Source organism: Stegostoma tigrinum, chromosome 23 (genome assembly GCF_030684315.1).
Source record: "Stegostoma tigrinum isolate sSteTig4 chromosome 23, sSteTig4.hap1, whole genome shotgun sequence".
Lineage (NCBI taxonomy): Eukaryota > Metazoa > Chordata > Chondrichthyes > Orectolobiformes > Stegostomatidae > Stegostoma > Stegostoma tigrinum.
In genome coordinates, this window is record NC_081376.1 from 54,980,552 (window position 1) to 54,994,090 (window position 13,539).

General features: G+C 42.0%; 1 protein-coding gene across 6 annotated transcripts in view; it reads left to right on the forward strand.

Annotated features, from left to right (window-relative positions):
• The window catches only part of tmc5 (transmembrane channel like 5), a 180,824-nt gene that overhangs the window by 110,574 nt on the left and 56,711 nt on the right, over positions 1-13,539 (forward strand). For all 6 annotated transcript variants that reach the window (XM_059654224.1, XM_059654228.1, XM_059654225.1 and 3 more), the window contains 3 exons: positions 3,431-3,582; positions 7,360-7,504; positions 12,151-12,306. In XM_059654224.1, coding sequence (XP_059510207.1) covers positions 3,431-3,582; positions 7,360-7,504; positions 12,151-12,306 — 453 coding nt within the window. The remainder of the gene's footprint in view (positions 1-3,430; positions 3,583-7,359; positions 7,505-12,150; positions 12,307-13,539) is intronic.

Consider the following 13,539-nt stretch of genomic DNA (forward strand, 5'->3'; position numbering starts at 1 on the left):
CTGGCGAGTGTGTTACCCTAGCGCGCATGTTACCCTAGCGAGTGTGTTACTCTAGTGAGTGTGTTACCTTAGTGAGTTGCGAGATTAAATTATGAGTAATTCCAATGAGAGGAGAAACAATATTGAAATTAAAAGTTTGCATTGGTAGAAATATCTAAGCAGCTCAATTATTTTCAGTGACTTAATCCAGCTAAATGCAAATAATTGCCAGTAGTCATGTTTGGAACTTGAATTCATACCTTCAAACAACTTGATAAACAACAAAAGTCTTTTGAAAATAGAGTTTACGTACATTCCTTAAGATGTAGATAAATTGTAAAAGGAAACATTAATCATGCTGATTGCCACCTCACCACATTGGTTTTACACTCCACCCTATTTTATAATCCACTGACTCCAGCATTGCATCCAATACTCTTAGTGAGGTTCTAATTTATAACAAAGCTTGGAATAATTTATTAAAAGGCAAAGTTGTTTGGGACATGTGTTGTTATTGGAGCCATCTGACTTCAATTGTCCTGAACCTTGAAATGATGCAGAATAGAAACAGGATTAGAAGAACATAGACAAGTTAGCACCGTGTAAAGTTATACATTTTGAGGGAAAAATGAAACAATCTGTCGTCTAATTGCACAATTCTCAAAACTAAAGGACGACAGTGTTTTCAGGGCCTGGATCATGGCTTATAGTACATGGGGACAGCGCAAATTTGCTCTTGGAAGCCCCCAGAATGTAAGAACAAGTCAATCATGGGAGTGATAGCAGGAACTGCAGAATCTGGAGAATCTGAGACATCAAGGTGTAGAGCTGGATGAACACAGCAGGCCAAGCAGCGTCAGAGGAGCAGGAAGGCTGACATTTCAGGCCTAGACCCTTCTTCAGAAATGGGAGAGGGGAAGGGGTTTTCTGAAATAAATAGGGGGAGAGGGGGAGGCAGATGGAAGATGGATAGAGGAGAAGATAGGTGGAGAGGAGACAGACAAGTCAAAGAGGCGGGGGTGGAGCCAGTAAAGGGTAGTGTAGGTGTGGAGGTAGGGACAAGATAGGTCAGTCCAGAGAGGACGGACGGGTCAAAGGGGTGGGATGAGGTTAGTAGGTAGGAAATGGGGGTGCGGCTTGAGGTGGGAGGAGAGGATAGGTGAGAGGAAAAACAGGTTAAAGAGGCAAGAATGAGCTAGGCTGGTTTTGGGATGCAGTGGTGGGAGGGGAGATTTTGAAGCTTGTGAAGTCCACATTGATACCATTGGGCTGCAGGGTTCCCAAGCGGAATAGGAGTTGCTGTTCCTGCAACCTTCGGGTGGCATTGTTATGGTACTGCAGGATGCCCAGGATGAGCACGTCGTCTGAGGAATGAGTTGAAATGGCTGTGACTGGGAGGTGGGGTTGTTTATTGCGAACCAAGCGTAGGTGTTCTGCAAAGTGGTCCCCAAGACTCCGCTTGGTCTCCCCGAAGCCCCACCACACCCGGCACTTTGCTCTGCAACCGCAGGAAGTGCTACACCTGCTCCTACATCTCCCCCCTCACCTCCATCCCAGACCCCAAGAAGACTTTCCACATCAAGCAGATGTTCACCTGCACATCTGCTAATGTGGTATACTACATCTGCTGTTCCCGTTGAGGCCTCCTTTACATTGGGGAAACCAAGCGGATGCTTGGGGACCGCTTTGCAGAACACCTATGCTCGGTTCGCACTAAGCAGCTGCACCTCCCAGTTGCAAACCATTTCAACTCCCCCCCTTCTTCAGATGGCATGTCCATCCTGGGCCTCCTGCAGTGCCACAATGATGCCACTCGAAGGTTGCAGGAACAGCAACTCATATTCCGCTTGGGAACCCTGCAGCCTAATGGTATCAATGTGGATTTCATCAGCTTCAAAATCTCCCCTTCCTCCACCGCATCCCAAAACCAGCCCAGTTCGTCCCCACCTCCCTAAGCTGTCCTTCTTCCCACCTATCCCCTCCTCCCACCTCAACCCCAACCCAATCTCCTACCTACTAACCTCATCCGGCCCCTTTTGTCAGGTTCGTTTTCGGAGACCCTCACGTACTTGCTGCAATAGCAAGACACTGACCTGTTTAGAAAAGCACAAATCCTTTTATTGCAAAGCAAGTACTGTACTCAACCCGGCACAGAGTACAGCGTCTCATAAGTAATTCTCCCTGAGCAGCGGACAGTCCCCGCTTGTTATACTTTATCGAGTGCATAATACATGAAGCAATTTTACATCTCACAATGGCATGTTACATGAAACAATCACTACATCGGACAATGACACGATACACAAACAATTACTACATCGAAAACATAACGAGAGCAGGATACAGTATTGATTGTTCACGAAGTGACTGCTAATGGCAGGAGGCGATTTCAAGTTGCCGAAGTGACAGATTGTAATTTCAAGCCGAAGTGTCTGGCTTCAACAAAAGTCAGTGCCCGGGCCCCTTTCGAAGAAACAGAAGTTACATACTTTACAGGATCTCAGAAGTCTCACACCTTTACCAATGCAGCCCACCTAATCTTATGTAAGACAGTTTCCACATACCCCTGTGCAGGAAGATAAAGACTTACAAAGTTTATACCTAATTCTATTCAGGCAGGAAGCGAAAGGCAGTGTCTTTCTACCTATGTGTAGGAAGATAAGGATTTACAAAGTTTTACACCTAATTCTAATCAAGCAGGAAGTTATAAGGCAGTGTGTGCATACCTCTGTGTAAGCAGATATAAAGCATTAATTTATAGAGAATATAGTAATCAATGGGATGTTATCCCAATAAAATCTCACCTTCACCTGTCCGTCCACCCTGGACTGACCTATCTCCTCCCTAACTCCCCACCTACACTCACCTTTACAGGCTCCATCTCCGCCTCTTTGACCTGTCTGTCTCCTCTCCACCTATCTTCTCCTCTATCCATCTTCTATCCCCCTCCCCCTCTCCCTATTTATTTCAGAACCCCCTTCCCCTCTCCCATTTCTGAAGAAGGGTCTAGGTCTGAATTGTCAGCCTTCCTGCTCCTCTGATGCTGCTCGGCCTGCTGTGTTCATCCAGCTCCACACCTTGTCATCTCAATCATGGGGGCAACCATCAGACCAAATGAAAATTATGACTAGAGCAACAGAATTTAATTATAGCCAGCCACCTTCATCCACAACAGCTGTCCCAGCGGCCCTATGTTTGCAATGCGGTGTAGGTTCAAATTAGAATCTCAGTAACAGTTTGGGCATTATATGTTAATTCGCTCAATAATTTCCATCAATGTCATGTACATAACATTAAAAGGTATCAATAATCTTTAAACTGCGAAGTCCATAAACCGCTGACCATGGCAGTGTGTTATAGATATTTTTCAAATGTTTCTGTGCATTTTATTTGAATCTGTTATATCTTTGTTCTGGACTGTGACCAGCTGAACGTTTCCTTTTTATTGCAGGGTTATTTTACACAAACTGTGTTTTACTATGGCTTTTATACAAATGCGAGCATTCAAGCAAATCCCACTGCCCAAATGTACAACATGCAAGTTGCTTACTTCCTCACAATTGGATGCTACATGTTGAGTTGCTTTCTATATCTGGTTTACAGGTAATTGGATATAATTCTTTCAGTTCTGAAACCATTGAGGATAATAAGACTATAAGACATTAAGTTACAGGAGCAGAATTAGGTCAGAGATCGCAGGAACTGCAGATGTTGGTAAATCTGAGATAACACGGTATGGAGCTGGATGAACACAGCAGGCCAAGCAGCATCAGTGGAGCAGGAAGGCTGACATTTTGGGCCTAGACCCTTCTTCAGAAATGGGGTAGGGGAAGGGGGTTCTGAAATAAATAGGGAGCGAGGGGGAGGGGGGTGGAAGATGGATAGAGGAGAAGATAGGTGGAGAGGAGACAGACAGGTCAAAGAGGCGGCGTTGGAGCCAGTAAAGGTGAGTACAGGTGAAGAGTTAGGGAGGAGATAGGTCAGTCCAGGGAAGGTGGACAGGTCAAGGGGGTGGGATGAAGTTAGTAGGTAGGAGATGGGGGTGCGGCTTGAGGTGGGGAGAGGGGATAGGTGGGAGGATGGACAGGTTAGGGAGGTGGTGATGAGCTGGGCTGGTTTTGGAATGCAGTAGGGGGAGGGGACAGACGACATGTCCATGCTGGGCTGCCTGCAGTGCCACAATGATGCCTCCGTTAGGTTGCAGGAACAGCCCCTCATGCTCCGCTTGGGAACCCTGCAGCCCAATGGTATGAATGTGAACTTCACAAGCTTCAAAATCTCCCCTCCCCCTACCGCATCCCAAAACCAGCCCAGCTCGTCCCAGCCTCCCTAATCTCTCCTTCCTCCCACCTATCTCCTCCTCACACCCCAAGCCCCAACCCCAATTCCTACCTACCAACCCCATCTCCTACCTACCAAACTCATCCCGCCCCCTTGACCTGCCCATCCTCCCTGGACTGACCTATTTCCTCCCTATCTCCCCACTTACATTCACCTTTACTGGCTCCACCCCCTCCTCTTTGACCTGTCTGTCTCCTCTCCACCTATTTTCTCCTCTCTCCATCTTCTATCCACCTCCCCCTCTCTCCCTATTTATTTCAGAACCCCTTTCCCCTCCCCCATTTCTGAAGAACGGTCACGGCCCGAAACGTCAGCCTTCCTGCTCCTCTGATGCTGCATGGTCTGCTGTCTTCATCCAGAATTAGGTCCATCAGGTCTGCCAAGCCATTCCACCATGGCTGATATGGTTCTCAACCCCATTTTCCTCCCTTCTCCCTGTAAGCCTTGATCCACTTATTAAACAGGAACGTAGATGGCACAGTGGCTCAGTGGTTAGTACTGCTGCCTCACAGTGCCAGAGACCCGAGTTCAATTCCACCCTTGGGTGACAGTGTGGAGTTTGCACATTCTCCCAATGTCTGTTTAGATTCCCTTCGACTGCTCTGGTTTCCTCCCACAGTCCCAAAGATGCGCAGGTTAGAGTGGATTGGCTGTGCTAAATTGCTTATAGTGTTCAGGGATGTGTAGATTAGGTGCTATGGGGGATTGGATCTGGGTGGGATCCTTTGAGGGTCGGAGTGGATTTGTTGGGCTGAAGGGCCTGTTTCCACACTGTAGGAATTCTATATATAATAGAGACATAGAAGTTGATCAGAGGATTAGATAGGGTGGACGGTGAGAGCCTTTTTCCTCGGATGGTGATGGCTAGCACGAGGAGACATAGCTTTAAATTGAGGGGTGATAGACATAGGACAGATATCAGAGGTAGGTTCTTTACTCAGAGAGTAGTAAGGGCATGGAATGCCCCGCCTGCAACAGTAGTAGACTCGGCAACTTTAAGGGCATTTAAATGGTCATTGGATAAACATATGGATGATATTGGAATAGTGTAGGTTAGATGGGCTTCAGATTGGTTTCACAGGTCGGCACAACATCGAGGGCCGAAGGGCCAGTACTGCACTCTTATGTTCTATGTTCTTTGTCTATCTCTGCTTTTAATACATTTAATGACTTGGCCTCTACAACTTTCTGTGGCAATAATTTCCATGGATTCATGACCCTCTGGGTGAATAAATTCCTTCTCACCTCAGTTCTGGATGGTCTTCCTTTCACACTGAGTCTGTGTCCTCAGGTCCTAGCCTCTCTGACCAGTGGAAACATCTTCTGTGCATCCATTCTATCCAGGCATCTGAGTATTCTGTCAGCTTCAATAAGATCCCCCTGTATCGTTCTAAACTCCATTGGGTACAGATCCAAAGTCCTCAAATGCTCTCATTTGAGAAGCCCTTTGTCCCTACAACCATTCTTGTAAACCTTTTCTGGACTCTTCAATGTCAGCAGTCTTCCTTAGATATGGGGCCCAAAACTGCCCACAATATTCCAAACGTGGTTTGACCAGAGCCTTATACAGCCTCAGCAGTACATCTCTGCTCTTATATTCTTGCCCTCATGAAATAAATGCTAACATTACACTCGCCTTCCTTACTCAAGCTGAACCTACATATTATCATTATGAGAGTTCTGGACTCCAAAGCTCCTGTGTACTTCAGATTTCTGAAGCCTTTCCCCATTTATAAAATAGTCAATTCCATTGTTCTTCCTATCAAAGTGCATAACCTCACATTTTCCCACATTGTATTCCATTTGCCACTTCTTTGCCCACTCTCCTAGGCTGGCCAGTTGGGTTTATTCACCTCCATTTACTTATGTTAGCTATAGATGTTTCTATGAGTAGATATAACCATTCCAATATTAGCTAGCAGAGAAAATATACTCCAGCATCTTTCTTAATATAATGTGTTGGCAGATCAAAGTTAACTGGGTGGTGATGGTGTCATGGTATTGTTGCTGAACAAAGAATCCAGGAATTTAAGAAATGTTCCCAGAATCTGGGTTCAAACCCCATGATGGCAGATGATGAAATTTAAATTCAATAAAATGTAGATCGTGGTGGCTTCAGTGACATCTTCCAACAGCATATCTGTGACTTAGCATGGCAGCTTCGGAATGCCAGTGCTGATCCAGGAGCACAATGGCATATTGAAAATGGCACAGGTAGCAGAGACTCTGGTCTTTCAGCAGATATCCTCTGGGTGACAATGTTCTGGGAGATGGTAAAATTGGATAGATTTGAACACAAGAGAGACCATGGGTTCAGTGTCGGTAGTTAATGAGGTGAGTTTAGTAAGATATGATGACAGATTTCACAAGGCTTCGCTGTACAAAATCCTTGTAAAAAACCGAAAGTGCTGACATTTAGCCAAAACACATAAGATTCAGCTGTAAGTCAAAAAAGAGTATTCCGTCAAGAGAAACAAAACTCAGGCAGGTTGTTGAACAAGATCCACTGCTCGAGTTTTACTTTTGATAGAAACCAATTTCACCTCCATGTTTGGCATGAAAATCCAATACCCGTTATTTAAAGGGAGTTAAGAATATATTTAAAGAACAGAAGGGATCTTCCCAATGTTAACCTCAAAAACAGGCAGCTTTATTTAGTTCTGGATTGAAGAATAGTTCACATAAAAGGAAACATTTTTGAATTTATGCACCAACCTCAAACTGATAAACTGCCGTATTATCTCTTTCAGCTGCTGACTACATTCTACATATCTTCACACATTTTATCGATTTGTGTCTGATTCCCAGCTTTTACAGTTCTCATTAGGCCTGAGAAACTATTTGATGCTAATTCTAAGTTATTCTGCTCTTTAAAGATGTTCCTTTCCAAATGGTCCATTAAAAAGTCCTGACATCCCTCAGCTTATCAATTGTCAAAACAATTCATAAAAGATGAAATAGAGAAAAAGCAGCCTTTATGAGGACAGTTTATAATAAGTTAGTGGATTGTATGTTTAATTAATCATTTTTCTACTTTAGCATGGCAAAGTCGTTCAATGAAAACTTTATTGCAGTTGGCATCCTGAGTGGTGACGCAGCCAAGCTCTTGTGTTCCTGGGACTTCAACATAACAAATGAAAAAGCAGTAGAACTGAAAAAAAGAAACATTAGCAGGCAATTAAAGGTATGTGACGTGTAGCACCATATAATTTATAAATTCGGAACAGTTCATCTTATGCAGCAATTAATTCTTTGTCATGTGTTAAAAAATGTAATTATTACAAATGTCTTAAAAAATACATAATCCCATTTTTAAAATATCCATAGCTCAACCTAAAAAATTTATCTAAGGTCTTTTTAAAATAGATCATGGATTCTTTTTAAGGTCATTTCACTTTAGTTCATTTTAGTTCTCTTTGGAACAATGAAGGATGAGACGTGACTTGATAGAGGTGTACAAAATGATCAGAGGTAGAGATGGAGTAGACAGCCAGAGATTTTTTCCTAGGGTGGAGGTAGCTGTTACGAGCGGACATAGTTTTAAAGTGAAAGGAGATAGATATCGGGGAGATGTCAGAGGTAGGTTCTTTACTCAGAGTGGTCAGGGCATGGAATGCATTTCCAGAGAGGGTAGTGGAGTCGGCCTCATTAGGGCATTTAAGCGGCTCTTAGATAAGCATATGGATGATAGTATAAGGTAGTGGTGGAGGTTAGATAGACCTTAGGATTAGGGTGAAAGTTCGGCACAACATCGTGGGCCGAAGGGCCTGTACTGTGCTGTACTGTTCTATGTTCTGTGTTCTGATGCATGCTTTGAACTTAATAGTTTGGAGGAGAGGCCTTGGGCGAGAGTAGCAGCAGCATAAACAAATAAAAAGAACACTCGGGAGAAAGCATGCTTCTTTTTCACTGTGTTCACTTAATGTTATTATGCTGTTCTGCTTTGAGGCTTTTCCTTCCTGGTTGATGCTGTGTAACTAAAAAGTCTGAATCAAGAAATCTTTTTAACTGTGAGCTTCCATCTTGCTGAGGAAGCTTCAAGAAAATCCCCATCCAACAACTTACTCCGAAACTTGGCAGCTGTAAGAAAATGCCCCACAACGGCAGAGATCTCCCACAAGATTCAAAAGCAACTGTCAGTATTTTGTCTGAGACAAGCCCCTCCATTTTAAGATGAAGTATAGATTTACCCTAATTCCTGATGCTTGTAGGTCTTTTATAGAATTCCAGAATGTGAATCCACACTTTCACCAAAAAGTAATGAGTTCTTCAAGGTCTCATGCCCTCTCTATTGAAATCCATCCATTAGTTTTGAGATATAATATTTTAGTGCATCTCCCGCCAACACATTTGAACAGGAAATTGCCATCATTGATGTCACCAGTATGCGCTCACCCTGGACTGGAACTAAAACCAAAAGTTGCTAGCCGCATGTTGATGCCTCTTCCCACTGACAGCTCCCTTCCCTGCTGGTCACTCTCCTCATTGTTGACCACCTCACTGGATCTCCCATTGGCTATTCCACTGGCTATCCCGCTTAATGCCTAGCTCATCACTCCAGTCAGAGACAGACTGATTCTTAAAAGTTTTGATATGATTTATTATTGTCACATGTACCTAGGTACAGTGAAAAGTTTTGTTTTATATGCAGTATAGGTAGATTATGCCGTGCAAAGTGCATAAGGGTCTGAGTGCTCCACTGACTCAATAGTTTTGAAATTAATTTCTGGGGCACCAGGTTGCCACATGAAATGAACTTAAAGTATGAAGCCATTACCCAAGTCTCATGTCTTCACCAATGGTGACAGCAAAGAGATAGTGACTACATGGGTTGTGATGGTATCCCCTTCACTGGCAATGGTTACAAAAACAGCCATATTGTTCATAGACAAACTGACAACACAAGAAGAAAACATTTCCTCCGTTAATTAAAGCATTATAAAATCACAGACACACCAAATTCAGCTCACCTGTCATTTTGGACTGAGCCCCAAAGGCACTCCTGAATATGAGAAATCCTGATCAAGCACCTCATTTAGCCCTATTACATTAATTGCCCAATGTCACATCCCCCATAGAGATCGATAACATTTGATATTTGATATTTTGATATTTGAATATTTTGTGTAAGGATCACATAACATTGTTCACAAAGGGAAGTAGACAGAAAGCAGGAAGCCACAGACAAGTCAGTTTAACATTTGTCTTTGGGAAATTGTTGGAACCCATCATAAAGGAAATAATAGCAGGATATTTGGAATGTCAAAGTACAATCCATCAGAGTCAACTTGTGTTTGACTAACTTGCTGGAGTTCTTCAAAGTTATAACAAGCCAGGTGTATAGTGGGGCTCCTGTAAATGTTGTAAATTGGGGAGGTGATAGCCTAGTGGTATTATCTGGACTGTTAATCTAGAGACCCAGATAATGTTCTGGGGACTTCAGTTCGAATCCCACCACAGCAGATGGTAGGATTTGAATTCAATAAAATATCTGGAATTAAGGATCTAATGATGGCCATGAATCCATTGTCGATTGTTGGAAAAACCCATCTGGTTCACTAGTGTTCTCATGGGAAGGAAACTGTCATCCTTACCTGGTCTGGCCTACATGTGATTCCAGACCCACAACAATGTGGCTGCCTCTAACTGCCCTCTGGGGAATTAGGGGTGGACAATAAATGCTGCCTAGCCAGTGATGCCCTCATCCCATGAATGAACAAAATAAAACTTGAAGAAGGAGGAAGGATGTAATTTTGTTGGAGGCAGTTCGGAGAAGGTTTGCGAGATTAATTTCAAAAATGAAAGGCTTGTTTTATGGAGAGAGATTGAGCAGTTTGGGCCTATATTCAGCACAATTTAGAAGGATAAGAAGAGGTCTAATTGAGGTAACTAAGATACTAAAAGGAATTGACAAAGTTGACCCAGATTAGATATTTCCCCTGGTGGGCCAATCAAGAAAGAGAGATCAGAGTTGTACCTAAGGCTGAGATTTAAAACAGAGATGACGAAGATTTATCTCTCTCAAAGGATCGGGAATCAATGGAATTCACTAACCAGAGTGGGGTGGATATTGGAACACTGAACAAATTTGGTGAAGAGATAGATTTTTAATCAGTAATTGGTTGAAAGGTAATACGGAGCAAGCAGAATATAGAAGTTGGAGCTGAGAAAAGATCAGCCATGATTGTATTAAATAGAACATAGAACATAGAACATTACAGCACAGTACAGGCCCTTCGGCCCTCAATGTTGTGCTGACCTGTCATACCGATCTCAAGCCCATCTAACCTACGCTATTCCATGTACGTCCATATGCTTATCCAAGCATATGGTAGAGCAGGCTCAAGTAGGATCATATGCCTGGTGTGCTCTGAATTCTTATGTTCTTATTACACATTTTAAATTTTTACTCAAACTGGGAAAGTAAAAATAATATTGACGAACTAATATTTATTAGGCAACTTAACTTGAAACTACAGAAAAGACCTACATGTGACATCAGCATGACCAACAGACTGTCACCATGGCTCTATTTCACTCTAAAGTGGACACTTTATTCTCCAGGAAGCATCCCAAGATTATTCCCTCCTTCCTTTTCCCTTTCCCCACCAGGAAACTTCAATGCCAGGACTGACTTTCAATATGAGCATTACGCTGGAGTTTTATCCCTCTACCAGAACTTGGTGAATTTTCTGGCCATGTTTAATCCTCACAGACTGGGTCTCCAATGTGTATACGAGCTTCCACTTCCTATGTTTCCTTCTTTCTTTCTCTTCCCCCAACTCCATTCCAACTTAGAATTAAAGAGATAAAGTATAACTGTTCAGAGAACTTTCACATTCCTAAGACCTCCCTTTGAGAAGTAGACTTTAACAGTTCACCCATTATCACACATACTCTGCCCATTGTCTACAGGCATTAATATCTCGCTGTCCTTCCCAGAGAAAGAGAAAAGGCCAGGGGCCATCTTTACAACCAAGCCACCCAAACTTCTTGCCAGTCAGAATTCATGACAGGTCAGATAACGCACTTCATCCCTTCACTTCAGCTTAAATTAAGGAGACAGTCCCAAAGTATAATAGTTTGTATTTATAACACTAAGAACTGTTTTTGTTTCAGTGGTGCTGTACAATGTGGGTAGGTACTGGTACCAGTGAAGAGTATTCCTAGAATGACTTCTCAATGCAAAAATTGTCTGCTATAATCCAGTACAGAGACGTCACAATCAAAATAAAGAAACATTTGAAGGAATGCAGCAAGAAGGAACAAAACAAAGTGCATTGTATTTTGATAAATTAAATTCCTAATCTTTTCCATGTAGGATCTCCCAAGAGAAAGCAGTCTTTTTTGTTCAGGGGAAATTCGGGTTGATTTGGCCAGTGATACCCACAGCCTGCGACTTCCAAAGAAAAATATACTGCACCATATGTTCACTCCCCAGTGAGGAAAGGTTGACATTGTGTTACAGCTGAATTGTTGTGAAGTGCCACTAGAAACTTTAACTTTGTTTCCTCTTCATCAATGTTCCAAGCCCTGCTGAGTTTGTCCAGTAATTTCATGTTCAAGATTTGTCAAAATAATAAAAGAGTAATCGATGATTCTGTCATTAGCTTGAATGAGGAGGGCCAGAATCAAAACCAAATGTTACAGTTTCTTTATCTAATCAAATGACTTCTTTTTGTTAATTGTTTACAGACAAATTCCAAGAAAATTAGTGCATCAAAATAGAGCAAATTAATCTACTTTTACAGAAAAGTTATAGCATTTCAAAATTCAGGAAGACTACAAGGGATATTTGCAGTTAAAAGTCTGAATTGTTCATATTTACAGGAAATGTTATCAGAAAAAATGCACTATCATCGGCATCTATCAACAAAACAGAGAATACTGCGATATTTAATTCATCTGATGGCCTGGATTATTTCATTAGGAACAACATTTGGTTGCTGTTTTGGAATTCATTCCTTTTCGATCTCCAATTTTAAGGTATAACTTTATTGATTTTGCATTTTACTTTTGTACGTGTTGATCGACTGAATGCATGATAGTGCATTTGTGTATTGCGGAATCACAGAATTGTTATGGCGCAGGTGGCCATTTGGCCCATCATTCAGCACCAGCTCACCGAGCATTGTAATTTTGTACAATCTTGCCTTTTCCCTATGACCCTATACATTATTCCACTTTAAATAATTATCTGATGCCCTCTTGAATGCCTCAGCCTCCACTGACTTCCTGCTATGCATCCCTTAAAGCAATGAGTCCAAACTACAAATGTAGCAAAGGACAGATCAAAATTGAGGAAAGTTGCTGGAAAATGAATGGTTTAATGAATATTAAATCAGAGAAATTGTTAATAAAAGTCAGAAAACAAACCAGTTAAATCACTCAAAACACAATAAAATTAATTTGCATTTTGTTAGTCATTTGAATTTCTAGGAAGGAGACAGATTGTAATATCAAGAGATATATAATTAAACCAATACTGACTGTTTACAATCTCAACCCCAAGCCAATTAACCCCAAAGAATCTGTGTCTGGGTGAGTGAGAAAGAGGCAAAGAGAGAAACAGAGGAGATGTGAGACTGATTGCACATTCACATTTTTTTTCGATTATCAATATTGTTTCCTTTGTGGTGTTAAAGTAAGATTCTATCAGCGTTGATATGTGCATTTGGAGAGGGAAAAAGTATTGTTTTGTGCAACCAGCTTTTGCATCGTAAGCTACTGTTAAACTAAACTATGCAAGCGCAGTATTGAATGCAGAGCAAAGCCATGCACACATGCAGTGAAGAGAGAACACTGCAATCACTTTTTCAAATTGCGGTCTCTCTGATAAGATGCCGTGACACTGTCGGTAAAGAGATGGCAGCCGAGGCCGTACCAGATTGATCATTGATGATGACAAAAACAACCTGTTAAAGGAAAGATTTACTTATGATTGAATTTTCTATCTATTCATCAAAATCAACACATTTTTGAAACAAAGATGAGAACATTTGTAGTTTTATAAATGCAGTTTATCTAATAGTACTTAGGCATTGCACTTAAAAAAAATGAGGCTTGTAACCATGGTTGATGGTTGAGGTCTCAAACACAAAAACAAATCTGAGCTCATTTTTTTGGATTGTTGAAAGTCTTGAGCATCCTAACTCTCCTTTACACTCAGTCATTTTATCCCAGTTACATGACAACACTTGTGCACCGCGTATTAACTTG